Source organism: Eschrichtius robustus, chromosome 8 (assembly GCF_028021215.1).
Source record: "Eschrichtius robustus isolate mEscRob2 chromosome 8, mEscRob2.pri, whole genome shotgun sequence".
Taxonomy (NCBI): domain Eukaryota; kingdom Metazoa; phylum Chordata; class Mammalia; order Artiodactyla; family Eschrichtiidae; genus Eschrichtius; species Eschrichtius robustus.
Window position 1 is genome coordinate 85,618,379 of NC_090831.1, and position 16,879 is coordinate 85,635,257.

Sequence of the window (16,879 nt, forward strand, 5' to 3'; positions counted from 1 at the left end):
GGAGGCACAATCATTTCTCTGATTGCAGGGAGAATTAGAGCTAAGCCATTTTCCCCCACCTGTTTGTGGTCTGAATTTTCATGAAGAGCCGAAGTACTGAAGATGTTGCCTAGTGAGCCGGAGAAAATTCTTGCTATGGAAATTTTTATATATAGGTGCTTTGTAATTACATAAAACCACCTATAATTATAGCATCTCAGTATAATAGGCCTTTAGAACCTCTCTAGCTGATATCTAAAAATCCACCTATAATGTTCCTAAGTGACCCTCCTCTCTGAGTCAGCTCCCATCATGTTAGTGAGCTCATTCTCCCAGGGAAGTTTATACCATTGCTAGAAAATTCTAATTGCTGGACAGTCCTTTCTTTCATCATGTTGAAATCAGTTGGCTTAAGCCTTCCAAGTCTAGTTCTGTTTCGAGAGGCACGTAGAGTAAGTCTAATCCTCTTTTCAGTGTTTCATACCATAAACACTAATTAAGTGTGCAACGTATTCAGGTTAGGTAATGGGATAATGAAAACCAGTAACATCATTCCTAGTCTTCTGAAACTAAAACCACAAGTTGTTGCTTCTCAAATCAAAGCATCCTCTCTATTCCTTGAAATCTTCCTCAAATGGGATGGCTCCAATTCCTGTGGTTATCTTAGTGGACTCCTTTGACACAGACTAAGTTTGTCAACATTTCTCTTAATAGCATTCTCCCAGGACTCAACACAATGCTTTCACTGTGGTCTGCTTGGAATGCTGCATTTTGATTAATGCGACCAACATCAGAGGATCATTTCTCAGTAACTATGTCACCTGCTGGCTCCAACTAAATTCAGAGTCAACTTAAATCCTAATTCTTTTTCTTTATACATTCAGCCACATCTGTCCATATACTTAAATAAAATTTTTTCTTCTTTTTAATTTAAGGCTTGAGTGCAGGATTTAAATTTATTCCCACTGATCTTCATATTAACAAAACAAATTCTAGACTGTTGCAGTGATTAGAGAATTAGAGTTCATTTTGTCATATTTAATCACTGCTCTAGCTCACTGGATAATCTATGAATCTATTTATATACAGTGCAGGGGAAAACCATTAGTTGTAACTATAATGTTATTTTATATTTTTAACCCTCCCATCACCCAATACACACTTACCACTCTACTATATAAGGGTACTTCTCTTCTACAGTAAGAACAGGATCAATTTCAATAGCATAATATTTGTCCTTTAGTTGCAGTAACTAGAAATAAGTGAATAACAATCGTTAAGACTACAGAGTTGTCATTAAGCTGCTTAGTTTTACAGAAAGCAAAACAATGTAAGCAAGTGTTTTCCACAAACTGCTTTATATGGTAATGATTAGATCATGCCTAGCTAATGCATAGATCCACTGAAGACATCTTTGTTGAGCTTAGTTTACATGTAACTAAATACACCTGCAAAAAGTTACCTTGCTTTTTCGGGGGCTTCCCTGGTGGCGCAGTGGTTAAGAATCTGCCTGCCAATGCAGGGGACACAGGTTCGAGCCCTGGTCTGGGAAGATCCCACATATCACAGAGCAATAAGCCCGTGTGCCACAACTACTGAGCCTGTGCGCCACAACTACTGAGCCTGCATGCCACAGCTACTGAAGTCCGTGTGCCTGAAGCCACTGCAATGAGAAGCCCGCGCACCGCAACAAAGAGTAGCCCCCGCAACTAGAGAAAGCCCAAGTGCAGCAGCTAAGACTCAACATAGCCAAAAATAAATAAATAAAATAAATAAACTAAAAAAAAAAGTTACCTTGCTTTTTTAAAGTACTTTCAGGTCAGTAATTCAGTGAAACCAGTAATCAAATTATCACTACCAAAAAACTCTTGTTCTCCTATGAAAGTATTCAATTTGATTCATATTTGGAGTCTTATTTGTTAAAATAGACACAGATAGACACTTACTCAAGGAAGTAGAGAACTAAGCCAGTTTCCTGATCAATTTAAGGGGATAAAATACATAAAACCACAGCACGTTTTTTTGGCTGCAAGGCTTGTGGGATCTTAGTTCCCCGACCAGAGATCAAACCTGTGCCCCCTGCATTGGAAGCTCGGAATCCCAACCACTGGACGGCCAGGGAATTCCTGTCACAGTATTTTTGTTTTAATTCTCCAGTTAATATAAGGACACCAGAATATTTTGGTAATCTATTAAAAGTTTCTCATGTAAGTTTTGTTGTTATTGTTAAAAAGTAACTGTTAATTTTTTCATTAAAATAAGTTGGGAGCATATAGTCCATACAATAAACCTAAGATCTATTGAGTGTTTACTATGCACCAGATATGGCTATAAGCACTTTGCAACCATTCTTGTTTGTATGAATGAACCTGAAAAAACTCTCAGCAAAAAGGGTAATGAAGTCTTTGAGTAACTCTGGATTATAGTTAGTGTTTACCTTTTCTCGACATTCATCTGTAATTAGCTTACAGTTGTCAATGACATCTACAGAAAGAAAGCAAACTAGGCATTAAAAAAAATACTCTGAACTATATTCAATATCCTGGGATAAACCATAATGGAAAATAATATAAAAAAGAATGTATATATATATATGTATAACTGAGTCACTTTGCTGTACAACAGAAATTAACTCAACACTGTAAATCAACTATACTTCAATTAAAAAATAAATTAAAAAAAAAAAAAGAAATACTCTGATGCTACTAGTACTATAAATAACTTATTACTTTTAACTTAAATGCCAAGTCAAGTAGCATGGTCATTACAACTTTTGGTGTTAGTGCTGTAATTCACATGGCATTCCTAGAGAATCTAATGGTTTTAAAATCTAAACCTTGGATCTAAAGCTTTTTTCCTACATTTGGGATTACTTGATTAGAAATTCTCCAGAGACGAATTACTGGGCCAAAGGGTACAATTTTTAGTAGTTTTTAAAAATAAATTATCAATGATTTCTCAAATTACACATGTTCCAACAGTTAGTGAGAGGGCTTATATCAGGTTGAAGAGTATTATTTTAAAAACTCACTGCCAAGTTTGGAAAACAAAAAAGGTATATTATCCTAGCAACAGACTTTAACTGGATATTTATTTAGTAACTCACTCTTTTACTTAGTTTATCAATGATACAAAAATTTAGTAACATTCCTAGAAAACACAAAGCATTTGATAAATCTGTTTCTTTAGGCTAATTCAAAGTTTAAATTCATTTAAATATTTCCTGAATAATAAATAGACCACATTTGGAGAGAAAAATTTCAGAAGTCTTCATTCCTCTTGCAACCAAAACCATACAGGAAAATAGCCATTTATGTAACATGGGGAAAACAAATCCTAAAAATATAATAATAAAATAATAAGGCTCCCTCACTTTCAATGTCCAAAAAGAAGAAAAAACCCCAAGCAATCTCATAGATAATACAGGTAGAAAAGGAACTTAAAATAATGATTACTTTCATAAATTTGTTTATGAATGCCACACTTACTATGACATGATGGGCATCTTTTCCCTCTGTGGGAAAATCGACTCAGTGTCATATCAAAGTCTGTTATTATCTGTAAGAAAAGGGAAAAAGGCATTATGAAATTACAGCCACCAAGGCCAGACACTTAATGCACATTTCCTAGAGGCATGAGACTGTGTTCCGTCCCTGCCCTCCACCGTAGGTTATTCGGTCTACACTGAGATTTCTAATGCAGTTCATATATCAAGTCCTGAGAATTTCCTTAACTACAAGGTGAACCTTAAGTGCCCCAGCACTGTCGCCAAATAAAATCTGACTAATCGGTATAGGAATTTGCAACTGCAGGTAATATGGTTACTATTGCTGACAGCAATAAAACATTGCACAATTTCAACCTACTTGGTCAATGTACAAAAATGCAGTGGAAGCAAACTACATGAAGCTTTACGTTATTGAAACTGTTACATTCTTGAGTTAACTAGTCTATTTAGGTAAACTCTACCAATGAATGAATGATACGTAGCAGCAGTTTACCAACTCTTGAAACTTAGGAGACTGGGCTAAATATTTTTTCAGAAATGTTTAAAAAAAGGAATAAGTTTTTACTGAATATCCAGACTGTTGATTTAATTTACATGTAAAACATTCCTTTAAAAAAAGGAAAGAATTAAAAAAAAAAGTTATCTATCTCCTAATAAAGTTACATCTTACTTTGAACTACTAAGATTTATTTTATTAAAAAAATTATTTTTGGCTGTGGTGGGTCTTCATTGCTGCACGCAGGCTTTCTCTAGCTGCGGCACGCGGAATACTCTTCATTGCGGTGCGCGGCCTTCTCATTGCGCTGACTTCTCTTGTTGTGTAGCACGGGCTCTAGGGCGTGCAGGCTTTAGTAGTTGCAGTGTGCGGGCTCAGTAGTTGTGGCGCACAGGCTTAGCTGCTCTGCAGCATGTGGGATCTTCCCAGACCAGGGCTCGAACCCGTGTCCCCTGCATTGGCAGGCAGATTCTTAACCACTGTGCCACCAGGAAAGTCCTGAACTACTATGATTAATTAAATTAAAAGAACAACTTGAAACTGTACACATTTTAAAGAATATTATATTATTAACATTAATATTTTACTTAAGATGGTTTAATACTTATGCACAGCACTAGTTAGCTTAGCACTTAATATTAAAGAAAAGCTAGGGCTTCCCTGGTGGCGCAGTGGTTGAGGGTCTGCCTGCTAGTGCAGGGGACGCGGGTTCGAGCCCTGGTCTGGGAGGATCCCACATGCCGCGGAGCGGCTGGGCCCGTGAGCCACAATTACTGAGCCTGCGTGTCTGGAGCCTGTGCTCCGCAACAAGAGAGGCCGCGATGGTGAGAGGCCCGCGCACAGCGATGAAGAGTGGCTCCCGCTTGCCGCAACTAGAGAAGGCCCTCGCACAGAAACGAAGACCCAACATAGCCATAAATTAAAAATAAATAAATAAATAAATAAATAAAAATTAAAAAAAAAAAAAAGGAAAGCATTAAAAAAAAAAAAGAAAAGCTAAATTTATCTCAAGGCTACTAATTTTGTTTGTTTCCAGTGGGTCATTCTGCGGATTTTAGACCAATTCTAGATATATCTCTTAGATTTTACATTCCAAAAGGATAGGCGAAGCTTGCTATCTAAACTTTCTTTACTTAGATTGTAGCAACACATAGGATGAATGAGTCTGCTTGAACATTAAAAATAAAGGTTTAATACTAAAGGCTTCTTGATAATTATTCACCTGAAGTTTGGCAGCTCCTCCTTTGATAAGACCACAGATAATTTCTTCTACTCTTGTAGGGTTCTTGATGTGAACTGAATTTTTCTGGAATTCTGGCATCTAAAAATCAAAGAAATTAATTAACTATTTTTAATTCCTTTTCTCCCAGGTTCCTTTGATACTAAGCAGAATAATATAAAAAGCTTATATTATTTAAAGATGTAAAAATGTTGGGGCGTTATTTTTAAAAAAGCAAACCACCATATCAAGTTGCCATTTATTTGTACAAAAAATTTTAAAGCACATCAGTAGTTTCCATCTAGAAGATTAAGGCAAAACTACATTTGTAATACATTATCAGAAAATGCAATTTTTCTAATTATAGAAGTCATGCATGTTTACCACAGAAAAAACCGAAGTATAAAAAAGAAATAAAAATTGCCTGGAATTCTACTGCCCAAAGATAAACAAGTAAACATTTTAATCAATTTTCCATTATTTTCATTTTTATGATTGCAATCATGTATGTATATGCACATAATTTATCTCATTTTCATTACATACTTTTGCACCTGGCTTTTTTTTTTTTTAAAGTAAATACCTTAGTTTTAACAGTACTTTAAAAAAAATGCATTCTTTTTTTAAAAAATTTATTTTATTTATTTATTTTTGGCTGTGTTGGGTCTTCGTTGCTGTGCACAGGCTTTCTCTAGTTGAGGTGAGCGGGGGCTACTCTTCGATGCGGTGCGCGGTCTTCTCACTGCGGTGGCTTCTCTTTTGCGGAGCACGGGCTCTAGGCACGCAGGCTTCAGTAGTTGTGGCACGTGGGCTCAGTAGTTGTGGCTTGTGGGCTCTAGAGCACAGGCTCAGAAGTTGTGGCGCACGGGCTTAGTTTGCTCCGCAGCATGTGGGAATCTCCCTGGACCAGGGCTTGAACCCGTGTCCCCTGCATTGGCAGGCGGATTCTTAACAACTGCGCCACCAGGGAAGTCCTTGCATCTGGCTTTTTGAAATTAATATTAATGTATTTAATTTGAAAAGTTGCTTCAAGATCTTTGCTTCTTTATTGTACTATATCCCCCAAAACTTCATTGTTCTTGGCATAAATTTTACAATGGATTTATTTCAAGTTAAGACCCTACTAGGTATTAGACCACCTGGGCTTAGAAGCTGCCACTAGGCTGGTTTATGCAGGCTTTAGTTTTGCTCAACAATTTAATGTTATATAAATATTGTTTCTCTTTTCTACCATATCACAGATATAATGAAATTGATCAGAGTTTGATCAGAGTAAAATCAGCACCAGCACAGTGCTCTTACAGCTGTACAAGCAGACTGGGGGAAGGAAACTATGAATCATTTAATAGTCAGCTCACAGTATAAAAAGCAAATAACTGAACCTCAAATCAAGATTCTATAGTGGTTTGTATCAGGTAATATTTATTTACTTTATATCCTATTATTATGGGTGTGTTATCACCAATATTAACATATTTCATGTGTGTTATGGACACAGTTATGAAAAATTCCCCAGACCTTGCATCTCTGCTACAAGAGAGTCTGACCAGTTAAGTCTATTAGGTCCCATGTTGTCGCTACACAATGGACAAAATTAGAAAATCAGAAGAAAGCTAAAATGTTTTCCTAAGACTGGAGGATGAATACAGAGTGTACAGGAAAGAGAAGTGGGAACATTAAATTTTTCTCCATGAATGAAAGACCTGGACTTATAATACACTTAATTTTAAAAAGCCATATTTAAATAGGATAGGATAACCTGCAATGCAACTAACCTTTATACAGTGATCTTTTTAATTTAAATGGACTTTAAAGGGTTTCAAAAGAATAAAGAAGGTTATTTAAATCATCTAAATAAATCACTATTTTATTGTGATTTTTTAATAGATGAGAAAAACCAATAGGCATTTGTCCCTACATTCCTTTTTTTCATTCATTAATATCCATTCACTTGTTTTATAAATACTTATCATGTGTCTACTTTGTGTCAGACACGAGAAGCTAGAGATATGATGACATGATGCTTATACTGTTTTCTTGTTGAGTTTTAGGAATCATTGCTGTTTTGGAATATCACTTCTGTTGCTCCCTTACAAATACCTTAGCTAGTAAATGATCCCCTAACTAAATTCTGCTCTTACTTCTGCCTTAACTGGCAGATGCATAACAACCAGCATATGCTTGATTCAATAACTAACCCGTTGATGAAAGCAATAGAGGGTATATGTCACCTACTGTATTTTCGCCAAGAAAATTAGACATTTTGTTTCAGTGTGTCGATACTGAGGAACATGTCCTGCCTCAAGCAAATCACATATTACAATACATTTAATTTTAAAAAGCCATGTTTAAACAGGACTTCAAAGTAGGCTGGTTTCTGCTAGGCTACACAACTATTAGATTGGTTTATTTGACGGTGAAAATAAAGAGAACCAGTGGCTAGAGGCATTCATATCCCTGCTTCTGCACAAAATATAACCATTCATTTTCAGATAAATGAGTAGCGAATACTCAAACAGTACTAGGGTGAAATACCAGTGGTGAAAACAGATGGAAGGGCAGCTACTCTCTCCAGAGAACACGACAGGATGGAGGACACCGGCGTAAGAAATAAAAAAATTATAATTATACTTGCCTTGGACTATGTGCTAATACACCACACACCCCCCTTTCCACAATACACATACAATATTACTAAAATATATGATAAATACTTCTCAGGAACTTGAGATATTGGACATTTTACTCAAATATTTTAGAATACAGCCTAAGAAATACAATTTTATATATGAAATGTGTCAATGAATATCAGAATATCAGAACATTATGAAGCACACTGCAGGAGTATGCATTTCATCATATGTCACATACTTTTGTTACCTCCTCAAATCCCTTCCTCATATTCCTCTTGGACAAAATACACCTTCCTCTTTGGTGGTACATAAAATAATGATACTTGAAATTTGAAGGGCAAGTTATTTTAAATTTTTTGAAAACTTTCCAATTTGATAATACAATTTTATGAAAAATAAGGGGCTAAAGATTTCCATCATTTGTGAGCAAAAGAAAACAAATTCATTTTCTAAGGCCATAATATAAAATGTTAGGGAGGGAGCGAAGCTTTCCTGACAAGAATCAGGGTATTCTGGTTGACTGGAGCCTAATCTGAAGCAATGCTAAAGATAACTATGGAAAACCTAAAATATACTTATTCTGGCTGATCTTTAATATACTGTATTTGTACAGATGAAATGAATTCCTAATTATTAGTCTACTTACATATTCAGAATGCATGATTTCTAAAGAAATTGATTTCAAAGTTATATAGTTTTGTTCACAACCCTATAGCAATATTAGAGTATTTGATATTATCTTGTGGATACACTGAGATGATATAAATGAATATCTGCATGGTAGTCACAAACTTGTCCTAAGGATGTCTACCTGTATTTTTCTAAACACGGCCACATCAAAATTAGCTTGAATTACTTAAGAATCTTTGTCTGAAGCTCTCAGGGAAAATATTTTTTCTTTGTTTTCCAATGTTCAGATATGGTACAAGCAAAAGTATTCATTACTGGTACAAAGGAGTGGGCACTACAATTTTTATGTGATGACATAAAAAGTATAGATTTTTAAAACCACCTATTCAGACTGGTACATTTACTCACTCACATACCTGGATGATTCTATGATTTACTTTGAAGATTATGTACTGCTAAATTTTATTGATAGCCGTCTCTCCTGCCTACCACATATCTGGCCTGTCTCCACATTAAGGGAGTGTAGGCCAAATTCTTTCCTTCATTTACCATATAGTCTTTAACTGTAAGGCATTCTGTTAAGCAACTCTGTAAAAGATACAGAAGTTTTAGTAAGATATACACCTTATACTCAAATGCATGTTCTCTAACATGGATTATAATACAGGAACCCAAATAACTAGTACATTGCCAAGATGTCCAAGTACAATAGTAGAGAAACAGAAGAAATTGAGATTACTTCTGCTGGGGTCAAAGGAGGGAGGGTCAATGGAGCTAGGATTTCAGAGTGAAGCAGGATTTGGGTATGCTGAGACTGGGGAGGGGTCAAAGTACAGGGTCTAATGTGGGAAAAGGATAAATAGCTCTGTTTTTCTAGAACTTAAGTGTACATGGAGAAAAGTGTGAGTGTGTGTAAAGTCTGGAAGGAGAGATTTGGACTCAGATCATGAGAAGTTAAGAATAACATCCTAAGGAGATATCAACTTAAAGATGTATCAATGTTTTTAGAAAAGCAAACCCAAGGTAAAAATTGTGTAAATTCATGCAATGATAGTAAAAAGTACTTAAGTATATATCATCTTTTGGCTTGTTTTCCTTCAGTAGTGTTATTGTGGGTTAACTACATTGCTACTTGCTTCTAAAGGAGACACATGTTAGAAGGTTCTAGGATCCAGGTAACAACAAATTACATGCTAAGACTTTCCTATGTCTCTTGTATTCATTTTGGTTAAAAAAAAAAAAAGAAAAAGAAAATCAACTCAAGCAAGAAAATGAGTTTAGAATGATTTAATTCAGCAATGTTCATGCTGAGTACCAATGAATCAAATGCCAATCATGCAATGGATGCAAAGATCATGTCCAAGTATTAGGCTGAACCATACAAAATTGCCAATATTGGACTATATTTGATGTATTGAAAATATCGGCAATTTCATATGCTTTATTCTAACAGCTCTAAGTATACTGATGACAAGCTTAATCAGCACTTTGAGTCAACTTTAACCTCCCATCACATATTGGATGAGGAAAGTTAAACGAGAGATCTACTAATTGTGACACAAAGCTGTTTGCATGCTAAGTTCTGGTTTATAGGCTCAAACCAGAAAAAGAAAACTAGAAAGAAAAAGGATGAAAAAATAGAGAAGAGGAAGAACAAAAAAAAGGACAGGAAGAGAAAATACGAAAGAGATCATGGGGCAGTTGTCCTCTTTAAAAGACAGAAACTGTGATTTAAAAAATGTTTATGAATAAGGAGGATGGACATAATTTTCCCCACACATACAAATAAATGCTACATACAGAGCTAAAACACTTACTAACATAATATAGGAGATTCACATTCACTGAGTGTTTACTATGTGCTATGAGGTACTTTATATATACTTTTTCATTAAATATAAGAACATTTCAATTATAAGATGAATAAGGTCTGAGGATATAACGTATAACATGGTGATCATAATGTTTAACACTATCACAAAATTGAAGTTTACTAAGAGAGTAGAACTCAAATGTTCTCAAAAAAAAAAAAAAAAGGAAATTTGTGAGGTCATGGATGTGTTAGCTAGATGGGGTAAACTTTCACAATGTATATGCATATCAAATCATCACACTGTACAGTTTAAATATCTTGTAATTTTATTTGTCAATTATATCTTAATAAAGCTGGGAAAAGATATGAATGAAAATAACACAAAGTTGGTGCTTTCACACCCATTCCTTAAAGGTGAGATGGTTGCCTTCATTCAAGGGTATCACAGCTATCAAGGACTGAGTTAAGATCTGAAGCCAGTTCTGATGCCAAAGCTTATATTTTCCCTACTTCATCCTAATTTCTATAATGCAATGAAAGCTACTGCTGTTCATGAAGTTTTTAAAAATTCTTAAATCCTGGTCATTTTAATTCAGAGGCCTAAGATAAAAGATCTCATGTTGTATGATTTAAGTGTGCTGTTGCTGAGCAAGGAAAATTTAGCACAAAAAGGAACGGGGTAATCATTTTATATGCCGAGAAACACTTTAATGCACATTATATTTCAAGCAAAAAGAATTCCAAAGAAATTCAATTCAACAAACATTCGAAGTTCTACTGTGTGTCTAACATTGGGAAGAAAGATCTGTATACATTTACAGTCCCATAATTAATTATCTGGTTAGAGACAGAGGTAAAAGTGGTGAAGATTCACCATTAATAAATGGAACTGGAAATATTCAAATACCCACCATTTTCACATGTACAGCAGAATCTTGATTAGGCATTTCTTGGTTATCCAATCTTCTGGATTTTCCCAGGTGATGTCACAGTGAAAGAGAGAGAAAAAAAGTACATGTGACATACATACACATTTTAGTCTCTTCCTTTATGTTAATGACATACCTGGGAGGTGCTTTTGGTTTGATTGAAATACCCAGTTACTGAAGGCATTCTTTTTTTCTTTCCTAAGAAGCTCAGCAAAGATTTTACTCTATCTCACAAAGTTTTGGGTTAAAATTGTGTATGGAGAAGCTGCAGCTCTCCTATAAGAATTTATATGGTGTTAATAAGATTTGAATAGAATTACAGTGAAGTATATATTTGCAAGAAAATGCTCTATTGCAAGAACACTTTATCAACATCTCTACATGTAAGGGTGAAGTTTGTGGGAAAATTATGCATTATTATTACTGAATAAGAATGTAAGGAGAAGCATAATCCACACAAGTCAAATTTATTCTTCAATTTTCTCATTTTAAAATCTTTAATTTTGTGAAATGATGTGACTAAGATCTGACTTGTGTTTGAATCTAGCATAGTGTCTGGCACAAAATAGTATGTAATTGAATGATCATTTAAGGGTTTTGGGTGAAATTTATATGCATCTATTTGTTAAACCAAAAGAAGTTTTAAAAATACCCTATCATTATACTAAGTTTCATTTTTGCAGTATAAATTTTAGGGAAAATTATTTATTTTTGTTCCTCAATGACTTTACTTTTACTTTATTCTAGGTAAGCAAAATTTTATAATAAAAGCACTGTTTAAAAAGGGTAAGTTAGTTGAGAGGGAAAAACTGACTTTTTCTTAAACTCTAGCAATAGAAGTTGAACATTAGATCTGTGTTCTTTATAATTAAAATGTGTGTAGCAGACATAAAAAATTTCTCAAATTCTAAAATCCATCCCCCCTTCCACTTAAAGTACATATATAAAATTGGGAAATATCTTACTTAAAAAAGTATTTCCCACCCCTCTCAGAAAGGCTGCTAGTAAGTTGATGATCTTATAACTGATGGTATCTTAGAGTTGAATAAACAGTATTTCCAAACAGTAAGATACCTCCATTTTTTTCACATCTGAAAAATACTGTCATCAAAACTGCCTGGCAAGTCTCTTTCTTCATTTATAGAATCCAAAGCGTAAAATATTAAATGCTTATGGCTTTTCTTCAATGTTTAATATCTGAAAAGGATTTCTAGATTTCTCAGAAGGCACTATTTAAATAAAACCATTTTATTAGCTTGAAAATGAGGAAGGAGAATGTGAAAAAGTACAGTGGAGTTTACAAAAATATCACATACTCTGAAACATTTGAAAAGCTCAAAGGAAAACAATTCAAGCAGTGAAGAATACGTTTTAATATCTGGGAATCTCAAGTCTTTTGTTACACATAGCCAAGTAGCCCAATTCCTCTCTACTCTCCGCCCCCAAGTATGGCTCTTTTTGGAGCATTCATTCCTTTTCTACTAAATAACTGGCCTTTGAAATCATTTTCTTTTCTTCTACCACCTTCTCTTACCCTCCCACCTTTTGCTATTCAGTTTCATTTTTGTTTTATGTCTGTATCAAGAGAAAGTTTCATTTTCCAGTTTGTGTATTTTTCTTTTCACTGCTGCCTTGAAAATCTAATTAGGGAGAATTCTTTAAATGCCCCCAAGAAACTGATTTTATAATGTTATACAAATAAGGAACTTATAGTTTGATTTTCCATGTGCTAATCACAAAATATATTTCAAAATAGAAATCACAAAATAGAAATCACAAGATAGATTTCAAAGGCCAGTTATTTAGTAGAAAAGGAAAGAAGGAAAAAAAAAAAAAAGCCAGTGTTAGTAGGTAAAGGAGTTAATCATCTTTCTCATGGTCTCTTCATTATTTTATTTATACAAATGAAAACAAAGAGTGATCAGAAATTTGATAATGGCCAACTTTAGGACATTATTTTTAATAAGTAAACCTAATAGTTTACTAGATACTCTGCAAATTTCAATGACGATATTTCATTCTTCCTAATCCTCACTGGCAATCTGACCAGAATTTATCCTTACTCAAAGATAATCTCACATGAAGTGATACTGCAGTCCTAATAGAAAAATCACTATCATTATAGAAGTGTAAAGACTAAGGTATAAATGTCAGCATTCTGGCGCTATTCTAAGGAAGACATTGAAAATTAGGGCAGGATATTTTTAAACCAATAGGCTTGTAAACCTATACTTGGTATATAAACTTCTGGCTTACTTTGCCAGCAGTCATCTGTTGCAGATGCTTCAAGAGAAGAGTTGCTGAAAAAAACACATCAAGTGTAGAAGACATGTTCAAAAATAGAAAATATTACCCTTGAACTATGAACTCTCTACTAAGAAAGTTCTGAAGTTTTAAGTATTTGGAACCTTTAAATGTGGACTGGAAAATGTGGAAACTGGAAAATAATTACTTTGTGTTCTTTCACTGTGAGGTTAAGGTCTCTACTGTAACAGTGTTCATTACAAGGAACATGTAGGACAAAGCTAAAGACTGAAGCAAGAGGTAAGAAGAACTTCACTTGCATAGCACAAACTTGATAACTGAAAGTTTTAGCTATTGTGGTATTTCATTCTGAGATGATTCTCTTTACACCTTGAAGTTATTTACAAATCAAAATGACTGAAAATTTCTATATCTACCTGAAAAAAATTTACTTGCCTTTATACAAGTTTTAAAGTATCTATTTGAATGCAAATTGAATACTTTTAAAGGCCCACTTGACTGTCTTCTGGGAAAGTGAAAAAAGATTAAATTCACTGATATTCTTAGCTTAAAAAGCTGTGATTCTGCTTTAAGCTTGATACTTTTAGAAACATTTAAATTACACAATAAATTAATGAAATTTTGAATGGTAAACTGTATACTACTTACATAAGAAAAGGTATGCATTACTACAGTATGGACAGTGTGTCAGCAACAGTCCTAAATATCTTACTGCACATCTCCAGCAACATATATTACTTGTCATAAGCTTGGGTTTTTAATAATGACACTTTTTTAGGGTGATTAGCACATGGAAAATCAAACTGTAAGTTCCTTATTTGTATAACATTATAAAATCAGTTTCTTGGGGGCATTTAAAGAATTCTCCCTAATTAGATTTTCAAGGCAGCAGTGAAAAAAAATACACAAACTGGAAAATGAAACTTTCTCTTGATACAGACATAAAACAAAAATGAAACCGAATAGCAAAAGGTGGGAGGGTAAGAGAAGGTGGTAGAAGAAAAGAAAATAGATTTCAAAGGCCAGTTATTTAAAAATTGGCAATTTATACCAATTTTCTTAAATAGTAAAATGTGGCTTCTCAGTCAGAATTTTGTAGATACTTATGAAAATACACAATTTCAAAGCTTAGAATTTATTCATCTATCCTCCCCACCTCCACTAACCTAATAACTAATAGCGTTTTTCAAGATGAGTAAACCAAGGCACATAGAAAGTAGATAATATATACTGATTACCCTTAGAGTACTCTGAGTTCCTCTGTCCTTGAATATGTCCTAGAACAACAGCATAGGTAGTAAGCAGTATCCAGAGATGCAGGGCTTGGATATAGGCTGCCAATAAAAACCAAGTAAACTACTTTAAGAAATGGTCTGCTGCATTAGCTAACTATAAAAAATAAGGTAAATTCAAGTATTTAAATCTAAGTTAACTAAAATGTTCTAGGCTATTATGGTGATATATATGTTTGAATTTTAATTTTCAATATACAATGTGTTATAATCCTTACAGACAGTAATCCAGCTTTTATTAATTTATAAAACATACCAGTATAAACCCATTCCAAGATATCCTGGATAAGGCTTATGGGCACAAAATAAAAATTAATTATCTTTATTACTAGCCATAATAAATAGTTCCTAATCCTAGGTACACAAAGCATGTGGCTATCAGCAAAACTGAATCACACAACAACTAATGAACAACAAAATTGGATCTTTTTTCCCCTTGAAAAGAGATTTCTGAGGGTACTTTGCTTTTCCTTAACATCTATGTGTGAAACAATAAGCTCTTTTTTTTTAAACAATAAGCTCTTAAAATTAGATCCTACAAATTATAATTTCTGAGACTCAAGACACTGCAAAGTTTTACATATTCATATCTTTGCAAACTATAAAAAAGTTTTACATTATACAGGATCATTCTGTTTTTATTTCCTTAATTTGGATGTTTAAATGCCTAAAATTTCAGTAAGATACAGAATCAAAAAAGAATCAGATAAAGTTAAACAAGAGAAACTCATTTTTACACGAACTGTACACACTTACCCTGAAGGTAACCGGACAAGCTACCGCAGCAAAAGAAAATTCTTCCTGTCTGAGGAGTACTAATATAGCACAAGGTGCAGCTGAGGGCGGTTCCAAAAGCCTTGGCTAATAAGCTCTATGCAAAAACAGTCTTGTGACGCATCACTACACAGTGCTTTATTATGCTCTGGGTGACAGGCTTGCTAGCTCTGAGTTAGTCACCAGTCAGTCTACAGAACATGATCAAATAACATAATGTGGCAGTTAAGAGAAGGTAAATCTGTACTATTAGAGCACTGCCAACTTGCTCTGCAAAGAAAAAAGGAACCTCAACAGTAACACTTAGAAACACTCTGTTCCTCATGTGTTTTTTGGCTGTCGGCGTACTTGTAGTATGTGTACTTTTCTGTATGAATATTATATTTCAATACAAAGTGAAAAAGAGTAGGTCGTGGTTGCCAGGGGCTGGAGGAGGGGAGAGAGGGGAGCTATTGCTCAACGGGTACAGAATTTCAGTCTGGAAGATAAAAAGAGTTCTGGAGATGGATGGTGGTGGTGGTTTCACAACGATGTCAATGTACTTAATGCCATCGAACTGTACACTCAAAAATAGTTAAAGCGGTAAACTTTGTTATGTATGTTTTACAGTTTTAAAAAGATTTGTTCATTTAAGACGTGAAAAAAACATGATGCATAAAAGTGTGGTCAGTAAGATGTTAACAGTCTTTATTGCAGGGCAGTGGGATTTAAAGTGACTTTTATGTTTTTCTTCATATTTTCCTACACTGTAAATTTCAACAAGACCATGCATAGATCTACTAAAAAATCTGAACACAATGAAAACTAATTTTTATGGTTAAAAAAATTGAAAAAAGTTCCCTTCCTGCTGGAAATGAAAGCAAACTGTTGTGAAGAAAAATATTTTTAACCTTTAAAGAAAAATCAGTCTTGTTTTCAACCTGAGTAGTAGGAATAAATATGCTAATACCATGTGTCAGGGCCTGATACATAAGTTATGCTACGGGCTCTGGGAAGCTTTATCATTAGAAACATGGCTATGCTACACTTACGTAAATAAATTTTTGTATCAGCCTTCTCTCTTCTACGCTCAAGAGAAATCAAACCCACAAAACATTTCAGTAATCAAACTTTGTGAAGTGGCATTCTCTATTACAAACAACACAAAAAATTTTAAAATAGCTTTTAAAAAAGGCCACTAACAAATTATCCAAACTTGGTATCCTACCAAATGTTAAAAATTTGGCATTGCTATCTTATTTTAATAAGATGAGAAGATTGACAACATAACATTTCTCTTAGAGGAAAATCTTTTTTATTCTAGTAATGGAGGCTCAAGGGCAAGCAGGTGATCCATTTTGA

General features: G+C 34.2%; 1 protein-coding gene across 4 annotated transcripts in view; it reads right to left on the reverse strand.

The window, feature by feature from the left end:
- NT5C3A (5'-nucleotidase, cytosolic IIIA) overlaps window positions 1–16,879 on the reverse strand; it is a 41,693-nt gene that overhangs the window by 4,897 nt on the left and 19,917 nt on the right. The window contains exons 2-7 of one of the 4 annotated variants that reach the window (XM_068549276.1): window positions 14,711–14,806; window positions 11,190–11,244; window positions 5,206–5,304; window positions 3,468–3,537; window positions 2,417–2,463; window positions 1,146–1,231 (exon numbers count right to left, since the gene is read on the reverse strand). In XM_068549276.1, the coding sequence (XP_068405377.1) occupies window positions 1,146–1,231; window positions 2,417–2,463; window positions 3,468–3,537; window positions 5,206–5,304; window positions 11,190–11,225 (338 nt within the window). In that variant the 5' untranslated portion in view covers window positions 11,226–11,244; window positions 14,711–14,806. The remainder of the gene's footprint in view (window positions 1–1,145; window positions 1,232–2,416; window positions 2,464–3,467; window positions 3,538–5,205; window positions 5,305–11,189; window positions 11,245–14,710; window positions 14,807–16,879) is intronic. The other 3 variants (XM_068549277.1, XM_068549278.1, XM_068549275.1) reach the window with 3 other exon arrangements.